The following is a 20647-nucleotide window of genomic DNA, read 5'->3' on the forward strand; positions in this document are numbered from 1 at the left end:
ACGCAGTTGGGCTGTTTTAATCATATACTTTTTTTCGTTTGTTGTAGACTACGCGGAGTACGTGTTTCTCGGGCTGTTCATGATGGAGATGTGGATCAAGATGTACGCCCTGGGGCCTCGGATCTACTTTGAGTCATCGTTCAACCGGTTCGATTGTGTCGTTATTAGCGGTTCCATTTTTGAGGTCGTCTGGTCCGAGGTGAAGGGCGGATCGTTCGGGTTGTCCGTGCTGCGTGCGTTGCGCTTGCTGAGGATATTTAAGGTAGCTATCGGTGAAGCATTCGTGGCAAGCAGCAGTTGAACCAACGCTACGCCATTCCTCTCCTTGTAGGTCACAAAGTACTGGTCCTCGCTGCGCAATCTCGTCATCTCGCTGCTCAACTCGATGCGCTCCATCATTTCGCTGCTGTTCTTGCTCTTCCTGTTCATACTGATCTTCGCCCTGCTCGGCATGCAGCTGTTCGGCGGTCAGTTCAATCTGCCCGACGGCACCCCGCCGACCAACTTCAACACGTTCCCGATCGCACTGCTGACCGTGTTCCAGATCCTGACCGGCGAGGATTGGAACGAGGTGATGTACCAGGGCATCGAGTCGCAGGGAGGCCACAAGAAGGGCATGATCTACTCGCTGTACTTCATCATTCTGGTGCTGTTCGGTAACTACACGCTGCTGAACGTGTTCTTGGCTATCGCGGTCGACAATTTGGCCAACGCACAGGAGCTCACCGCCGCCGAGGAGGAGCAGCTCGAGGAGAACAAGGAGAAGCAGCAGATGGAGCTGGACAAGGAGATGGAGGCGCTGCACATGCAGAACGATGGTTCGCCGCCCCGCGTCGAAGTGTCCAGCCCGTCGCCGACGCGAGGCAACGGGAGCGGTGGCAGCACAAAGAGCAAGAAGAAGGACGAAGAGAAGGAGGAGGACGACGACGAGATACCGGACGGGCCGAAGCCGATGCTGCCGTACTCGTCGATGTTTGTGCTGTCACCAACGAATCCGTAAGTGCCAGTGTCAGCTTCTCGCACAAAGTTGTTTGCAACTTAGCTTCAAAATAAATTCCCATTTCAGGATACGCTGTGGCGCACATTGGGTGGTGAACCTGCGGTACTTTGACTTCTTCATCATGGTCGTCATCTCGCTGTCCTCGATCGCGCTCGCCGCCGAGGACCCGGTCGAGGAGGATTCGCCGCGGAATAAAATTCTTAACTTTTTCGATTACGCCTTCACCGGCGTGTTCACGATCGAGATGCTGCTGAAGATCGTAGATCTCGGCGTGATACTGCACCCGGGCAGCTATCTGCGCGAGTTCTGGAACGTCATGGACGCGGTGGTCGTGATCTGTGCGGCCGTCAGCTTCGGCTTCGACATGACCGGCAGCAGTGCCGGCCAGAACCTTTCCACAATCAAATCGCTCCGGGTGCTACGCGTGCTGCGCCCGCTGAAAACAATCAAACGGGTGCCGAAGCTGAAGGCGGTGTTCGATTGTGTCGTCAACTCGCTCAAGAACGTGATCAACATCCTGATCGTGTACATACTGTTCCAGTTCATCTTCGCCGTCATTGCGGTGCAGCTGTTCAACGGGAAGTTTTTCTACTGCACCGACGACAGCAAGCACACGAGCGAGGAGTGCAAGTAAGTGTTCCGTGGTTGGGCTTGGGCCAAAAAAAAAAACCGTTGAGCCAACGCTTTTTGCGCATCTTTCTACTTGCAGGGGACACTTTTTCGTGTACGACGGTGCCGATCAACTGCCACGAAGGGAGCCGAGAGAGTGGAAGACGCAAAGTTTCCACTATGACAACGTGGCGACCGCCATGCTAACACTTTTCGCCGTGCAAACCGGCGAAGGCTGGCCTCAGTATGCTCTCCCACTTTCACTACTTTATGGCTGAATGCCACCTGAAAGCACCACTTTGAGCCACCGTGTCGGTAACGGGTTCCTTCTCTTTTGCTTGCAGAGTGCTCCAAAACTCGATGGCCGCTACCTACGAAGACAAGGGTCCAATCCAAAACTTTCGCATAGAGATGTCCATATTCTACATAGTGTACTTCATCGTGTTTCCATTCTTCTTTGTTAACATATTCGTGGCCTTGATTATCATTACATTCCAAGAGCAAGGTGAAGCGGAACTGCAGGACGGTGAGATAGATAAAAATCAGGTAAAGAAAACGAGCTCAGGCAGCTCAGGCGTACTCAGGCGAGAGCATTACTGGGTTGTAATGCCGGTACAATCAAACCCGAATATCAATCCTATACACACACATGTCCGTACTGTTGTGCTTCTTTCTTTGCAGAAATCGTGCATTGACTTTACGATAGGTGCTAGGCCTCTGGAGCGTTACATGCCAAACAAGCGGAATAGTTTTAAGTACAAGGTGTGGCGCATCGTCGTCTCGACACCGTTCGAGTACTTCATAATGATGCTGATCGTGTTCAACACGTTACTGCTGATGATGAAGGTGCGTATGTGCGTTGCATGTTGCTTCCCTGCTGTTGATTTTCGTTACCTCCTCCTCTCTAACATTTAACGAACCTACCCCACCCCCACCCCTCGTTTGTCTTACTCGGAGCTCTTCCGATGTATTCCACCTACGGTGCAACTAATCACAGTTTAATGCAGTGGAAAATAGAGAAAAATCTGACAAACGGCTTACTCTCCTATCGTCATAACATGCACATGCTGTTAGCGGATGTACGCAATACATCTTGGAGATGTTAGTGCGCGTGTGTAAGCTACATCCAGGCAGGTTCACACCCTCGATCAAGACGCCTAGCTTGAATGCAGCAATGTTTAACAATTTCTCAAAGTCAGCTGAACAAAAACGAAGATAAAAAGACACACACAATGCTCAATGCAAAAAAACGGACCAAACAAACATATACACACATGATATATAAATGTAAATAATAGGAACTGTCCTGCATTTTCCCTCTCCCAGTTCTGAGTGAAGTCAGAGTCAGAGTATTGCGATGGTAGGGAAAACAAGTTTCACAGTTTGATATCTCCGTTGAAGTGTAGCTATGGTTTTTTTTTGTTTTGTTACGTTCAATCATTCAGTTTCCAATCTCAGTTTACTAGTTGTTAACCATAGTTGAACTGTTTCCTCGTTGGTGCACGTCTTTTGTGTTGTATGTTTTCTTTTATTGTACGTTTACTGTTCTCGGTTTTGTCTGGCATGATGTTTTGTCTTGCATGATGTTTCTTTTTGCACGTTGTTTTGCGTTTTTCTTATTATTTGTTTTGCATTTTGCACTTTTACTAACTGAAAAGCATGCTTATCTGCGTGTTGTTACATAAAAATTTTTGTGTTAATTTTTTTGCATGTCCAACAATCAATAATACACTAAAAATCAACAACAAAATCTGACCATTTTAACCGGAACAATGCAGAAACAAGATTAAAAAGATGAGGAAGCCTCCCATTCAAAATAAATTAATGCATGCATAAAACTTTAGCAATATAACAAAACAGTTGTTAAAAGATATGAACAAATATTGAAATATCATCCAAAGATAACTCTTGATGCATTGTTGATTGTTCCGATTGTATGGTTTTGTTTTCCTTTTGTTTCTGCATGGTCTTGTGACTGATGATTTTTAAGTTCGATACAATCGCATGCACTTTTTAACTTTAGTTTTTGTTTGGTGTGAGGTGTCTATGCTCGATCAATCTATTGCTATACTCCCAAACCCTCCTCACCATAATGAGCATGCCTGCTAGTGCCCGTGTAGTGACTGTTGAATGTTTTGTACCGTGAATGTGCGTCGCATGAGTATGTATGTATGCGTTATTCCCCTATTGTTTATGGTGTCCGTTTGCCGTGTTTGAATGCACCGAACGGGTCAACGGTTATAGCTCCGGCTCGTGTGCTGTTGATTTATGGTTTCACAAACTGTCTTTCCTTATTGGCATGATAACTGTAAGCTGCACTTCTGTCTTCATCCCCCCAACGAACACACACACACATACACACACACACACACACAGATACACACTGTTGCACCGCTGTTTCCTACCGGTATGTGTTTGTTCGAATGCGCAATTGCCGTTGTGATGAATCTTTGCATCCACCAGTTCGTCACACACACAGCTCATCACATCATTTGCCTCCGTGCACCTGCGTCATTCACTTGCACAAGCATGAACCCCATATGAACCCATATACCCACATACAGACACACATCGACACACCCATCACAAACGCATCTGCATTTAACCTGCACGCAAAGAATGGCACAGCTGCGAATGCTTTCAACGAGACATTGGTATCTCGTGATCAATCCCTTCATCACCTTTGTGTACTGTTAAATGTTACTGCTGTACTGCTGTTGTAAGCGTGCGTCACTGTGTTTGGTTCCAACATGTAACATACTATTTTACACGGTCATCCATTTCATTTTGCGTCATTCCACGTCACTCCATTCACGTGCGTCATACACAAAAATAGTACGATCCTGCTCCGATCTGCATACTGAACATGTTTAAACCGCGTTTTATCTCACCCTGTTTGGGAATGCGCGGTTCACCCGATGAACCTGACGTTGCTCTAATTGTTACAGAAAGTGTTAAAGATGCTAAACTTCATTTCGAAAGCGCTCCCTTACGTGTCACTGAAGCGTCAGTTGAATTGTATGTAAGTCTGAGTGAAAACATAACTTAAGATCGTATCGTATTTCGCAGGACCTATGTTTCCTTGTGCTGTGGCCTGTTTTAAGTGAACTACCTTTGAACCATTTCCATTGTGGGGTTTTATTGAGTGCGCCAGCTTTATCACAACCCACTATCTTCACAAAATAATGCTCGACCCCGATCTTCCTTCTTGTCCCGTCGAAACTACATCAATTGTTTGTCCTATTTTTGGTGTCTACTTGAATGTTTTTTTTTCTCTCTCTTTCTCTTATTTATTTTTCTCAATTAACACACATCCCTTATATACGACTTACCTTATTTGCGCAGTATCACAATCAAGGAAAAGAGTTTGAGAAATCGTTAAAATATCTCAACATGGGATTTACCGGGATGTTTAGTGTTGAAACTATACTGAAAATAATAGGATTTGGCGTAAAGGTGGGTATATTCGGCAACGGATGATCACTGCACAATCGCTGCTGTGATAACTGCGATACATAGTTGGCTGCAAATGTGAATGAGCTCATAATGATGATATCGTGAAATCGCAAAAAAAAAAGTAATCTGCATTCAGCCAAACTTCATTTATGTTTCGTTTCATTATAACTCACCACTCATCGCTCATGTTTTTGTTGCTGCAAGTTCGTACCATTTTTAACTCTTAAACAGCAAACAGTTCATTTGCACAGCAAAGGTTTGATATGCTTCGGATTTGCTTGAAACGCCCCATAGAGAAAGGTAGGTAATGCATGCATTTTGCTTCGTAACGTAACGCACAGGAAAGCAAATCAAATGGGGCTAGAGCTGATCTCCAGGAACTCATCTCACCTCAGGTACGTGGATTAAACATATATTTCTACTTAACTTAATTTAAATAGCATATGTTCTACGATGACCATACAATGTGTCAGGTAAGTGCCAGCTTTAGCAAATTTAATTAGTTGTTTGTTGCATTTATGATATTGTTTCAAGCCATGACGAAGCTTATCAAATCTTTGCAATTATGCTCTGCTTTATTTGTTTGATTTTGAGTTTATTTGTGTTAATGTTTTATTTTTAAATAAAACCAATTACCAATTTTACAGTTCAGTTAACAAAAGTTCGTTTTTTTGCATTTACATTTAAGCGAGTGAAAGATTTCATGTACCTTTTGTGTTATTTAAGGCTACACTAAAATCTTTCACTACAAAATTATGATATCTAGTCTTTCTACTTCAAACATTGTAAGATACTAGATTATTATCTGATTTAGTGTACATTGCTTTGCTTTTTTCGTGGCTATTCTCGATATTATTTCCATTATTTCATTGCTTCAGATTTTGTTTTTACTCACTGTTCAGTTGTTTGTTTTCATCACAACTCATTATCATAGTTTCATTGCATGTCTGCTTTTAAAATATCGATAGATTCGCATGAACATGCTTGACATACGACTTGAGCATGTAATGATTCCTTCTAAAAACAATGTTACGTTTGTCGCTTGTTCCATTCGGCATAGAAGTCACTGTACCGTTGCATGATTCACCCATTGCCCCGTATCTTGCATGTTCAATTTACGCTGAGAAAGGATTCTGGTGGCTTCAATATTATACGCATTTTTGTAGTCATTATAAAACGATTTTACAAACAAATGGAAAAGATTAAAATATTAAATATGATACAACAAGCACGATTCCTTCCTCGGCTGTGAAATATTTCATTTCTTATACTCCTTGCTTGATCGTTTGTGCATGTTTCATACGAAATATTCATTTGCAAAACCAAACCTTCAGCATCTTGGCATGTTCCCGCACGTAACGGCATTGAAGTCTTTTGATTTGGTCAATTTCTAGCTTCACTGTCTTAAAGTCTGCCCGAAAAAATGCACTTATGTTCGAATCAGCCTTGAGTCCGTTAACTTTTCTATGTCACATTTAAACGGTTTATGTTTGTTTTACATTTTTTGTTAACTCTTGCTTTTCCGTTCGTTTCACTGTGAGTAAACATGATGATGCAAATGCTGCATGTTGTAAGTGATTGTATTGCTTTTGTTTTCCCCTTTTCGCTTTATTTCGTTCTAAAATTATGGGTACTCAACGGATGATTTCTTGAGAATGAGAAGCTAAACTTAAAAAAACAGAAAAGAAGCACTCAGCAGTAGTCGTCCCAAGCGTGTGTTTGCAACGCAACTCAAAAGTTTGGTTAAAAAGTTCTTCGGCTCTCGTACCTATCCGGCTGGTAATATCGTAGCCAGCGAAAGCTTTGTTCCAAAAATCTCTACAACTGCAATACAATTCAACCGTAACTACAAGATGTGCTGATTTGCCACCCCTGTTCCTTTCTGCAGTTTCACGACGCGCCAACGACACTGATTGATATTCTGAGCTTCATGAATTTGGTATTCACCTTCTTCTTTTTGCTGGAAACTATTATGAAACTAATCGCTTATGGATGTAAGGTTGGTACTGGCCGTTCATCGTTCGTTCGTGTCGCCGTTTCCGTGCATCATCTAACAAACCAAACGCTTAAAACCGAACCGAGCCGATACAGAAAAGAAAAACCCCAAAACCGTCTTAGATTAAAAAAGATGGACAATTTGCACCATCGTACCATTTGCGTTTGATCTTTGGTTGTTTTTTTGCTTAATCTGTCGAACTTATTTGTCTCACTCACTGTACGTTACAACCATTTCTTTAAGCGTAACGATAACGTATAGCAACAGATGGTAAAGACATGTTTTGATGTTTCATTTTTATTTTCGTTTTGCTTGGACAACATAAATCTTGGTTTGCCAATATCATGTTTCAGTTAAGTTTATCAACAAGTAATGTGTAAACAAGTTAGTAATGGATAATTATTCAACAACTTTTACTAACCCCGCCGAGCGGACCTGCGAAGGCTTTGGTTTATGTTTTAGTTTTCTCCACCTTCCCTCGGAACGCTGTTGCTCGTAGTTCATCCATTTGCTCTCATGGTACCCCTGTCATGGCATACAGTATAGCATTTTAGTTTTGGTATTTTTGTTTTATTCGCTTTGTCTTTTTATTCTCACCCTCATGTAACGTTAGTTTTTCTCGGTAGTGTAAGCGATGAAATTATCAATTGATGTTCATAGATTTATCAACGAAACTTCTCTCGAGCCGTTCGTTTTTCATCTTTTATCTTTCAACTTCGTTTCCCATGAGTTGTGTTTTCATTTCTTTGTACATTTTCTTACCGTTTTTTTTTCTGAAATGTTAGCTCGTCGGCTAGATCCGCCAATAACGGGCGGTTTAGGTTTTAGTTTTAGACGCAAAGCTCATCAAACGAAGCCTTGTTCGATTTTGTTTTCTTTCTTCGTGATGTATACAGACGCTGCTCGTTTAATTTCCTTGAAATTAATATCAACTCTCTGTTTGTTTTTGAGTTTTATTAGCATACTTTGCTTGTTTCTATTTTCACATTTACTTTCTACTATGTCGAACCGTGTACATCACCTTTACGTTTCAGTAGACTGATTTAGATATCGTGAAAGCTATCACTAGACAATTGAATATGTTTTTTTTATATTGATTTCTATTTCACCAATCATCACATCCATCAACCATAAATTAACAACAAAAAAAGAAATATCATTCATCAAGCTCATAATCGCAGATTAAATTACATACATAAAAATCTTCTCAAATACTGACTTTCTTGTATGTTTTTTCTTCTTCCTTCCTTTCTCCAAATTTTTAAAACAAATAAATCCCACATGCACATGCTAAATTTCTAACCCTATTGAGCAGAATTTTTTCAAGGACCCTTGGAACATATTCGATTTTATAACAGTAATTGGAAGTATTATCGACGCTTTAGTTCTAGAATTAGGGGTAAGTAATGTACATCTTGACGTATGCATTTCTGTCTTTGGTGTATCTCATTTACCATTCCGGTAGTGTGGTAGATGTAATCGCAAACGCCCTAAGCAATCGTTCACCACTAAACGAATAATCAACTTTTCTCTTCTTTCTTCCCTTTCAACACATGCTCTTTTTTTCTCTTTTCCACAACACTTCCATCGACACTGTAGGAAAATTCCTTCAACGTTGGATTCCTAAGACTGTTTCGTGCTGCACGATTAATCAAACTACTGCGACAAGGTTATACAATACGTATATTACTTTGGACATTTGTTCAATCATTCAAAGCACTGCCATATGTCTGTTTGCTGATTGCCATGCTATTTTTTATCTACGCAATTATTGGCATGCAGGTATTTTTCCAGTTTTCAATGCATTTAATTACCGCTCAAATAACCTCAACTATTTCTCTTTAGTTCAGTTTTGTTTCCCGTTTTATGTTTTAATTTTATTGCATAATGGCGAAAAACAAAACCAATGTTTAGTGCCAGAGTTTTGTGTTTCCTTTTCTTCGCCGGAATTGATTCGCAACCAGGCCATTAATCAGTTTATGATTTCATCAGTCTGTGTTAGTATCCTTTTGTTGATCAAAATGAAATCCAAATTTTCAATCAAATATCAGCTGCGAACAGGATGGGTCCGTTTAGTGGTTAGAATGTTTGTTCTCTGGGGTTTTGTTCTTTCCAGTTTCTTTAGAATAGAAAAAATAGGTTTTCACATACTCTTTTAAACGACTTCATTCGCAATATCGTTGAAAAAATAGTCTCTGAAAGGCACTTAGTGCTTTCACAATTTTTACTCTTTCTTCACCGTTCTTCATAGCAGAAACGTTTAAACTAGTCACACTTGCATTACCACCGTACACACGTTGAGCTTAGTAGCGCCTTTGACCGTTGGAAATAGATCAGATTATTAAGCGTTACCATCGGATCACATTTAAGAAATTTTGGAATTTAAACAATCAAAGCGTAAAGCCATTTTTCTATGTTGTTCAGTGACGGTGAAAAACTATGCTTCAAGGGCTTAGCGGATAGGACGTTTTTGTTTTATTTTACTCCTGCATTTCCAAACCCCGGAATCCATGCCCATTGCGAAAACACGTTTATACTTATGAATCAACTACCATCCCGAAATGCATCACCGACACCGTCTGCCCGCCATGCTTTAAACGACGGATGATCGGCCGACACATCAAATGAACCGCCATCCATACATGCCATATTTTCACCCGTCGGCCGAAAACGTAACACTATCTCCAACCCCACCACGGGTCTGCTGCAGGTTTTTGGCAATATGAAGTTTGATCCTGACACGGCTCTGAATCGTCACAATAATTTTCAAACGTTTTTCGGAGCTCTACTGCTGCTTTTTCGGTAATAATCCACTTACCCCAGCCTACCTTACTACTGATCGATCAGACAGACACACACACACACGCACACCTGTAGCCTGTAGTGATGATACACTCTAGCGACCGGTTGGTATAAATGTGGCGTATTACGTCATGTTTCAACCGTTTCTTAACCTTAAGCAGTGCATTGGCAAAATGTTTAGCTCTTAGAGATACCACGCATCACACATACCTCCAGATACGATATAGCGAATGATACAAAAAATAGACACACACACACACAAACAAGAAGACGATCTAAACAACTCCCTTACCAAACTTCCTTGATATAGTTGCAAATGCTAACACAATCAGGGCAAGATGGCTGCTACACACTTGTTGAACACACGTTGGTTGTACATCCTCCATCTTCCCGTTTGTAAATGTTTCTTTTTTAACGTACCTGTATATGTGTGTGTGTATGTGAGTGTATACCGCTAGTCGTTTAGATACTGGCGACTGCTAAACCATATATAGCTCGTATAAAGTTCGTTCCTGTACAGTTTGAGTACGGTCTGTGGTTCGGTAATGTTTCCGTAATAATCATCGCACTAAGTGTGCCGCAGCAGTAAGTGAGTTCCCAGTTCCCAATAAGTTCCAAGTTACAGTTGATATTTTTGAAAAATATTCATCCATTAAAGCTACGCCACGAGCAACTTACTACAACCATGCATTAAACAAAAGTATTGAAGTTTTGGTACCGAAATTGACGTACGACATGCCTGCAAAGATTGCTTTGATTTGTTTCAAAAAAAACACTCAAAAAAACACGTTGATAAATTTCAATACTTTTATAAAAGTTTCGACAACTCACGTTACTGGGCATGTTGTACATATGTTTAGTTTCGCTGTTTTTGTTTACATTGCAAACCTTTTCGGTAGTCAAGTTCAAGTGCAAACTTAGCGTGTTATGTTAGCGTGTAGTTTATAGCAGTTTGCAGTTTCGGCCATATTGCACACTACCATTCAAATATGGCCACATTTCAATAGCAAAAAAAGGTTACTAGTGCTAGAGCGACCCTGTTACTGTCCTGATTTTATCCAGTTTGTTTTAACCCTTTTTTTATGTTTTTGAAATTTTTTGCGTTTGATTATTATGTACGGTATAACGTCTTTTCTGTTGAACGTTCTATTTTTTTTTAATTGCTGTAAATTATGTTTTGTGACTTCAACTCGTGAACTCGCGCACAAATGCGTGTTCAAACGGTGTTCCAAAAAAAAAACAAAAACTATACAACAATTTCCGCCTGAACTTAGGTATTTGGGAATATTGAGCTAGATCCTGAATCATCTATCACTAGACACAACAACTTCCGCTCATTTGTCCAAGGGCTGATGCTACTGTTCAGGTAGGTGTCCGTTGCTGCTGCATATCACGCTCACAACTAGCATAAGACTTCATTTACTACAGTTTCTTCCCAGACGTAAACCATCTCTACTACTGTTTCCCCTATCTAAAACAATATACAACGAACTGTCTACTATCTACTACTATTATAACTACTAAAACTGTTTCTACTACTATTACTACTACTAATAACACTGTCACCATAACTATTACTGAATGTCAATAGTACTAGCATTTCAACTGTATTCTAGGATATACGTTTACAAAACCGAAAATAGGGAACACATTCGTAATTAGTTTAGTATCGAAAAAATAGTTAACAACAGTTATGACCGTGAAATGGTTTAAAACACCAGAATGCACTAGTAGACTTCTTCATCTTCACTGTTCAATTCTTCGAGGTGTATCGACAGAGAAGCCTTCCTCATCAAAACTCGACTAGCTAGAAGCCCGTTTTCTGATCTTCTCCAGTACATGAAATATCACAAGAGAGCGCAAAAACGGTTTAAATATTTCGGAGCAACAAAAAACTAGACTTAGTTGTGAAAGCTATAGCTAGAATATGATCTTCTCATTAAAGTATGTTTACAACATCGTTGTACTTCCGTAGGACAGACAGCATCTAGCAAATCGTTCATTTCTTATGCCTACCCTACCACTTACGTTCACACTATTAATCGTATTTATTTGTTTCTAGTACTAGGCGCTCTGTAGTACGCAAAGAAGTGTCACCAGTAACACGATTCAGAATGTATAGGAATTGTTTACCGCTAGTGTACTTCTGCCCTCAGCGTGAAGGAATCGAGTGCAAGATCCATGTACAGTCTGCATAGCAAAGTTACTACCTACATTAGTTTCGTTTGCTCTTGTTTCTTAGCTTCGAATTCCTGTTTCTTTCCCTAGCTTATTGTTTAACTCTTTCGACGACTATTTGTTTTCCTAGTTTCACATTCTCCGTTCTCCTTGTTGCTGCATATTACTGCTAGAGCACCTTTCGTTTTTTCTCAGAAACTAGCTGATTGCTTTAGTTTTACGTAGCTACATTTAACTTGCTACATTTTAGATAGCGTTTTTCTCTAACTATAGATTTAACCATAGGATATAGAGTCTTTGACATGTTTTTTTTCTGGAATGCTTTGCTGATAGTGCTGTAGAATCGTTACGAGTTGTGTTACTTCCTCACACGAGAATGCAACATTTGTTCGGCGTGATTTCACGCATTCTTGTGCCCCTTGTTACTTTTAATATAATTAGAAACATTGTAAAACAAGAATAATTTGCTCCCATTGACTTAAGGATTTAACGTAATTTGGAAGACTTCGTTGTACTTGAATGCTGCAGTTACGAGTGCAACGTTTGCTTCCAATTTTTCAAAGACTTTTACTTCCACTCTCATAATATCCGACACATAAAAAAGCGCTTCTGAAATGCGATCCCCTAATTAACCTGCAGCTGTAACAAATTTTAACTAATCGCCAACCATTCCCGCTTTTCGTTTAATGCCTGATAATAATACTGTTTATAATACCCTATACGCCATCTTTTGCTCAAACCATCACTCCACCACACACTCACCTTATAAACACACACAGCCCAACATAACAAAAAGAAAAACTAAACATTTCCATGAACAGATTGCCACATTTTCTTGTTCAAGCTAATATTTTTACGTCCGCTAGATATGCCCTTAACAATTCTTCTAGTCTTTAGGCATACTATATTATAAATATACATATTCGCTAGAAGCCTTTCCCACCCATCCGGCCGTGCGTCGCATTCGCCTCCTCCTGCTAACACTAACGCTACTCTTTTTTCTCTTCGTATCCTCTGTCTGTGTCTTGTTTTTGGGCATCTGGACCCTGGCTACGCAATTTCCCTGCTGCATATGTGAACATTGCATGCTCAGATGTGCTACGGGCGAGTCGTGGCCGAACATTATGCTGGCATGTCTCAAAGGGAGACCGTGTGACCCGAGAGCTAACAAGCCGAACGAAACGTGCGGCTCAACACTGGCCTACGCATATTTCGTGTCGTTTATCTTTTTCTGTTCGTTTCTTGTAAGTGTGCTATTGGCGGCTCACAGCACAGCCACTGGTGGTCCCAGAAGAACGGTGCTCATCCTTTTTGTCTTTCCCTTCCAGATGTTGAATCTGTTCGTTGCCGTCATTATGGACAACTTTGACTATCTAACGCGTGATTCCAGTATTCTTGGCGCACATCATCTGGACGAGTTCGTTCGGATATGGGCGGAATATGATCCTAATGCTACGTAAGTATAGACGAATGTAGGCTAAAGGAAGCAAGAGGAAGCTGTTGATAGGAGCATATTTCATACCTTTGCGTTGCAAGTTGCAAACTTGCAGGCGCATATCGGGGCAACATTACGTCTGAAACAACAACGTCATCTTCTTTCTTTTAGGGGTAAAATTCACTACACTGAAATGTATGATATGTTGAAAAACATGGACCCTCCCTTGGGATTTGGTAACAAATGTCCCAACCGACTCGCCTACAAAAAGCTCATCCGCATGAACATGCCGCTCGATGCAGAGGGAAAGGTCGCCTTCACGACGACACTGTTTGCGTTGATACGCGAAAACCTCAACATCAAAATGCGAACTGGTAAGAGACTTCCGGCTGGCATACCACATTTCAGCTTGCTTTGCTCATGCGCACCCGCTTCACCATCCGCAGCGGAGGAGATGGATCAAGCCGACGCGGAACTGCGGCACACTATTAGCCACATCTGGCCCCTGCAGGCGAAGAAGATGCTCGATCTGCTCGTCCCCCTAAACGAGGAGCTGAACGCGGGCAAGCTTACCGTCGGGAAGATCTATGCCGGTTTGCTGATTTTAGAGTCCTGGCGCAACACCAAGTTCGGCCAGGTCGAATCAGATCTGCCGGTAAGTGTTCAATGGTTCGAGTGGTGCCAGCAGCAGTAAAAGCAGTAAAAACTCTCTCCATCACGTTTTGAATAGTGACTAACTACTGCTCACACCCACACCCACACATGGTGTCCTTTCCTTGTTTTTTTATATTTTTTCTTTTTTTTTTTACTGTACGCCTCGTGCAAGCCCCAAGTACTTTTGCGAGGTACTTGCACGAAAGAATGACCCTTACTCAGACACTGAGTTTGTGCTTGTCGTTTTCAGCGAAAGTCTTTTGTTTGCATTTCGAACGCTCCAAAACGATCCTATTTCAATCGAGATACTATTGGCGGCGGAAACTTTTATAGAAAATCTATTGGCTTTTTACGAGTTTTACTAACAAGCGGTGTGGTATTATTTATATTAGCACACATACCAATCGCGTCCATTGGGAAACAAAATTTTGATTTGCGCGGTTTGATTATTTGTTTCTGTTTGTCAATTGGAAAACCAAATTCTTATTATATCCTTATTCTCCACATTCCTAACATTTAAAACAGATGAAGGAATTTTTTTATTGGAAACGTTTGACTAACTTGTTTTTTTTTTTTTTTTTTTTTTTTTTTTTTTTTTTTTTTTTTTTTTGTTCAAAAGTTTGCATACGTATGAATACCTTATTTTACATTTTATCATGGATTCTTTTCCTTCGGTTGCCTATTTGGTTTAAATTATTGTTAAGTAATTCATAGGCGGTATTATAGACATGCCATAATAATCTCTTTCTGTCTATCACGCCATCTCTCCAAACTCAATTGTTACGCTTAACTTACTTAAGCAGAAGAGTCCGTTTACTCGAACTCCTCGTTTCTGTCTGTCATTTACTAAACCGGTTTCAAGTAGTGAGACCGCAGAAACTATCTTGCCGGTTTTGTTGTGTTGTTGTTTTGTTTTCTCACGTGTACTGTTTTCGTTTTCAACGTACTTTGGCTACTTTGTTTTGCTACTTTGTTGTTTTCCATTTGTTTCGGTTTTACTTTCCCTCGCTGTTTGTCACACTTATCGTTTTGTGTCGTCAGTGAATATTGTATCGTGAAACCACTCGTCCACCGCGTACAATGTTTGTGTGTGTATCCTGAGTTGTAGATATTGGTTTTGATGTTGCGTATGGTTTTTCGTTTGATTTCTCCTTTCGTTGTTCCATTCTTTTTTTTGGCAATACAACCGCGTTAAGGCTTTAGGTCACCTGTCAAATTCAGGCTTTTTTTTCTCTCAAAATCTTATATATATAATTCTTTGTTGTCACTAATGTACCCCAAAACCCCGTTCGATGTAGCGAAATCAATGCCATGAATGAATTTTTTTTTGTTCTGTTTCCTTTCTACTGTATCTCAATAGCGCATATTTTTTGCCTCCGAATTGTTTGAAATGTATACCAAACCCTTCCAAATCTGTAGTGTTTTGTTTCCCCTCAGCACTACTACTTGAACCGATGTTCAGTTTCCCATTTTGGTTTTCTTCTTGCAGAAGAGTTTCAAGTAGCTCATCTTTTTGCGTTAGTACGATGGATACAGTTTTGATTACGAGTATCTACTGCCCTATCCGCACCTCTTGTCCAATAGTGTACAACTATAGGCAGTAGAGTATCATTGTGGCCAAGTAGCAATAGATAACAAAACGAATCGAATACAAAATAACTACATTGCACCATATCCTATGCATAACAAATGAACAACGATGCAACAACATACGCAGATGAGCAATTAATTAAACGAACCTATACTATTGTCCTGGCTATTATTTTTCAGGGAATTGAAGCAAGCATTAATAGCCCAACGGCCCGACAGCCGGTATTATTCAACCATTTTTCTCTACCAAACTCGTGTTATACTTCCTTACATTGTTTTGCTTTCCTTTGTGCTCTTTGCATAGTTAGGGCCGTGTTGGTTTCGTTTTCGAGCCACTGTTCCGTTTTCGCTTTTGGTTTTTCTTTTCCTTTCTCTAGCCCTATGGTTTTATTTTTAAAGTTTGATGCGATCCACTAGCCTGAGATTGAGCGTGTTGATTGCTCCAGTTGTAGCACGTTTGCAGCTCTTTCCTCAATTTAGGGGTTTGTAAATAACATTCAAAAAATAACCCAAGAAATATGTGATGCTCGCTGCGAAGCGTACAAATTGCTTGCAAGAAACTAGCTGTTCGGCAAAGTTTTCTTCTCGAAAGCGATTGATTTTGTTTGGAGTTGGTTTTGTTTGGAACTTTTGGTAATAGACTAGACATCGTAACTGCACACGTACTGAAACTGATAGATGTTATAACAAACACTTCGGTAAGCCACACGGTACCTTGGTATATCTCAGAGCTCCATACTTAATTCAGCACACTTCTACACTACAACAAAATAAAAAATAAAACAAATGCCCGCAGCACTAGAGGCGAAGTCCTGTTTAGGCCAAAAAAACAATAGTACATTTTCATAATATAGACAACAACAATTTACTAGTCCTTAACATAAATTGTAACGCCATCATTTTTGTATGTAGTTAAATGAAACATTTAAACATAACTTTTTGTTTTCATGTCCCGTCTTGGATGAATTTACCAATCCAGAGCATTTGGATAGAATCGTAGATTGTACTTAGTGGTGCTCGTTGGTCCGATTTTAAACATGGTATCATGTAGCGTATCATCCAGATGCAATAAGCCATATCAAAAGTAATTTTGTCTCTGTAGGATTGTAAAACCATTAGATAGTTGCATTTTTTGGTAGCCTGCTCATCTAAAGCCAATAACGTCATTTGGATTGCATACATTACGGCGTTTTCATTTGCTTGTTGCATACTTTTAGGCAACTTTTAAAACAAAATCACTAGCAAAGTATGTAATATGCATCAGTAAATACCGATAGCAAATACCATTTCCTGTCCCAGGTTTTTTGAGTGATCGCTCATTAGATTGATCTATCACAGCTACAGCTAAACCGAAAAAGAAACCACAATATGGACCGTAAGGTGGATCGTGAACGTTTCAGAGAAATTATTACCAAAGGGCTGTATTGCCCTTTCCCTGTTCATCACCACACCATGACCTTTCCCATCTATCCAACTCCCCCTCTCCCCCCTCCTCCCCTCTCCTTCACCTAATCGCACCTTGAAACCACCCATCATCCTAATGACCTTTTGAACAATTATTTTGCAGAAAACACTTTCGATACGTTTCGTGAATGTTAAACCCTGTTGCCCCGACGAAAAGTACTGAGCCCCTTATCAGTTGCCCCACGTTTGGGGGCTTGTGCAGTAATCCATTACGAACAAAACAAAACAAAAAAACAAGAAAAATGAAACAAGCCAAAGCCCAAACAGAAGTGAACCATACAGAGAGAGAGAGAGAGAGTGCGTGGAAAGAAATGGTGTGTGCGTGTGTATGTATGTGAGAAAGATTTATACTGTCAAGCAATATGTTGTACAAAGTCGACAATCATGACACATGAAACCACAACACCCGAGGGCGGAGCGGAGCGATCATTGCTCGGAAAGTATGTTCAGTGCATCTGTTTATGGCCAATGGCACGAGTGGAACGAAGGTGGCATTTGAGCGATTTTTATCACGAAAACTAAACCCCAACCCGATTGCCGCGGTGGTTGGCTGGGACGTTGTGATAGGCGTTCCCTACGCCCTTTTGGAAACAGCATCCGTTCGGCTCGGAGGCTCTGCAAGCGTAAAGCGAACGCGAAAGAGAAAGAGAGTGGGAGAGAAGAAGTTGGCATAGGAAGTGTTCTAGGTAAATGCAAGATAAGTACCGCGAACAGGTTCGCAACAAGCGTTCCGGTCGTATTCTATTGTTATTTTTTTTTCCTTCCTGTACTTCTTTCATTCTTGTACTTGTACGCAAGTTTTAGTTTGCTCTCAATCAACTCATACCCTTATACCAATACAAATACTAACCAGCTACTAGGCGAATGTAACTGCAAACAAACAACAACAAAAAACAACAGTACCGAATGAAATCATTCACCGTTTATACTTTGCAATTCGCTGCTCAAATCGCATTCGAAGCGCAAACAAGCAACTCATATGTATTTGTGCAACCAACAGCAACTACAACAATGTTTAATCTAGTAGAGTTGATGTCACCTGAACATACTATATTTGAAGCTCACCCGTTGTACTTACCATACGTCCGTCGGCTCAGTAGAGTGTTGTTGTTATCGGCAACCATTTATACATATAGCGCACTTCCACCACCACGTCTTCTTCTGTACCGATACACCTTCGCCTACTACCATAGGTGTGTTTACTCAAGCTCACAACACAACACATTCTTCAAAACACACACACACATACAAACACACACTGTCACCCGTATAGTTGTGTTATGATTGTACCAAAATCGTACCTGTACAGCAAAACCGCGTGCAGCTCGCCATGTAACGCAAAGCAAGCAAACCCTGTACATTGGCTTTCCGTAGCGTAGAACATCGACCATTACGTCGGTTTGATGACCGGTCGCTGTGACCGGTGTACTACTACTACTACTACTACTATTACTACCACTACTTGCCACACTTGTGTGCCATACTGTACAGTGTGTCGTGTTGTATTTGTGGTTGAATATCTACTCTCGATCTTTGAAGTATTTTGTTTTCGTTTTTCCTTGTTTTTTTTTCTGCGTTGACTTGATCTCTTACTCTTTATGCACACAGTTCCACCTGCACACGTACTGCGCGTACTCGCCCGCCGCGTCTGTTCGTAACGGTGCGTAACGTTGCGCGATTCTGTTGGCTGGGTTAGCTGTTGTTGGTCTTGATACAACGGGACGATTTCACTATAGATAAGCCAATTCGCTGATGAACTTGTTATTGGGCGATTGCCATTCCTTAGGATACAAATCACAAATAGCAACAACAACAAAAAAAAACAAATCCTAACCATCTCATCTAGATCCTCTCTCGCAGGCGTAGATCTAGAACTCTTCACTTTAGTGTACATCTTTTTTTTTAATGCGCATTTACCATACATCACAGTAGGCAACATTATTCCGGCGTAATTTGTTTTACTAGCGTAACAACACATTAACACACAAAACACACGCACACTATGCGGCGCATCTACACAAACCAAAACACTGCAGCACACTTAATCACGCGCACCTGCGCTAGCAAACAAACAATCAGACAACAATGTAAATCAACCTTTTCTATTTGTACATTTTTTTCGGATCCCTTTTGCAACATCCCCTGCACAGGTTGTAGCAAAAAAAAAAAGAAAAAGAAAACACAAAAACTATTCTACTGCTTTTGTAGCATGTCGTTTTGATTGCTTCTATGAGTAATGGAGAATGCGTAAGATAATACCCTTTTTGACTTAAAGAGTTTAATGCTCAAGCTGTTACATTTTTTTTCTACTAAACTCTCTTTCGAATCTTGCCGTAGTTTTCCACTAGCTCCACTGTACTAGAATAGATGAAGTGAAGTCTTATTTTCATTTGCATGGGAACGATCTCTGAGTGTGTGTGTGTGTGTGTGATTGTGTTTACGAATCGATTTTTTTTGCAGTGTTCGGTTTTGTTTCGTTTTTACCGATACTCTTTGTTATCGGTTCCGGTTTTGTGTTGTTTTCCATTCGTTTAAATTTTTCTGTTTCTCTTATGCAAAGAAACGCACACGTTCGTGGTTTCGGTTTAGGTTGATACAGTTTTTCTCTCTTCTTTTCTGTACAAATTTTTTTACACAATGTAAATATTATTTTGCACCGAATGAAATGATCATGTTTGAGGTTATTCTTCAAACTAGGAAGGAACAACGCTCACAATGTGCTTGTCGATTCTGGAAACGATTCTTGTCGATGTTTGTACAGTGAGAAACAACAACAATCGTTCGCAGAAAAAAATGGTGCACATTTCGTTTGTTAAACGCTTTTCCGTTCATAACTATAGGCTCAGACACTTTAGGCACACGATTGCATTGCTATACACTTTGCGTTTGCGTTTGCTCTTTTTTAAATTCAATCAAACTATTCTTCAAGCGTTAGCTTCCGAATTCAAATGTGTTTTTTGATGAAATTTTTCATTTCTATTTACACCAAACAATATTGAAGCATTTACAGTTCTATTAAATGAATTCTATCTGTTTGTTTGTTTTCTTTCGCTTCAAACCGTTCTTCCCCTTCAACAAACTGCTCCCGCTAAACTCCACGATAAATCAATTAAATCCGTCCATGATAACGCGTAAACCCGTACCGAATAACATTGAATGCAACGGAACAATTAAAACAACGTCTGTTTATGCTAAACCTCCCATCTCCACACGCACGGGGGATGTGGGTGGTACGTGTAAATATTTAAAAATAACAAAAATTGATAACAAAAACTGACCACCTAACGCTTTACCTTTTTACACCCTTACGTTAACATTGCTTTGTTAAAATTGTAAAAAAAAAAATCTTTCCAAACTTTTACGAATTCCATTGAACTTACAATTGCATTTTTGAACAATTTCTTCAAACTCCATTGTACTGGCTGAATTTTAACTCGCACTTGCACGTGTGCATCACCTTGCA

The 20647-nt window shown here is 40.4% G+C and overlaps 1 protein-coding gene across 8 annotated transcripts in view; it reads left to right on the forward strand.

Moving 5' to 3' along the window:
• Positions 1–20647, forward strand: part of LOC121603398 (voltage-dependent calcium channel type A subunit alpha-1-like) — an 83891-nt gene that overhangs the window by 52656 nt on the left and 10588 nt on the right. For 4 of the 8 annotated variants that reach the window (XM_041932047.1, XM_041932039.1, XM_041932043.1 and 1 more), the window contains 14 exons: positions 48–262; positions 332–996; positions 1067–1630; positions 1710–1853; positions 1954–2155; positions 2291–2455; positions 4955–5065; positions 8377–8460; positions 8661–8843; positions 11138–11229; positions 13135–13285; positions 13370–13497; positions 13648–13850; positions 13923–14131. In XM_041932047.1, the coding sequence (XP_041787981.1) occupies positions 48–262; positions 332–996; positions 1067–1630; positions 1710–1853; positions 1954–2155; positions 2291–2455; positions 4955–5065; positions 8377–8460; positions 8661–8843; positions 11138–11229; positions 13135–13285; positions 13370–13497; positions 13648–13850; positions 13923–14131 (3116 nt within the window). Of the gene's footprint in view, positions 1–47; positions 263–331; positions 997–1066; positions 1631–1709; positions 1854–1953; positions 2156–2290; positions 2456–4954; positions 5066–6953; positions 7065–8376; positions 8461–8660; positions 8844–11137; positions 11230–13134; positions 13286–13369; positions 13498–13647; positions 13851–13922; positions 14132–15900; positions 15943–20647 lie in introns of all 8 variants that reach the window. The other 4 variants (XM_041932040.1, XM_041932041.1, XM_041932042.1 and 1 more) reach the window with 2 other exon arrangements.

Source organism: Anopheles merus, chromosome 2R (genome assembly GCF_017562075.2).
Source record: "Anopheles merus strain MAF chromosome 2R, AmerM5.1, whole genome shotgun sequence".
Classification (NCBI taxonomy): Eukaryota; Metazoa; Arthropoda; class Insecta; order Diptera; family Culicidae; genus Anopheles; species Anopheles merus.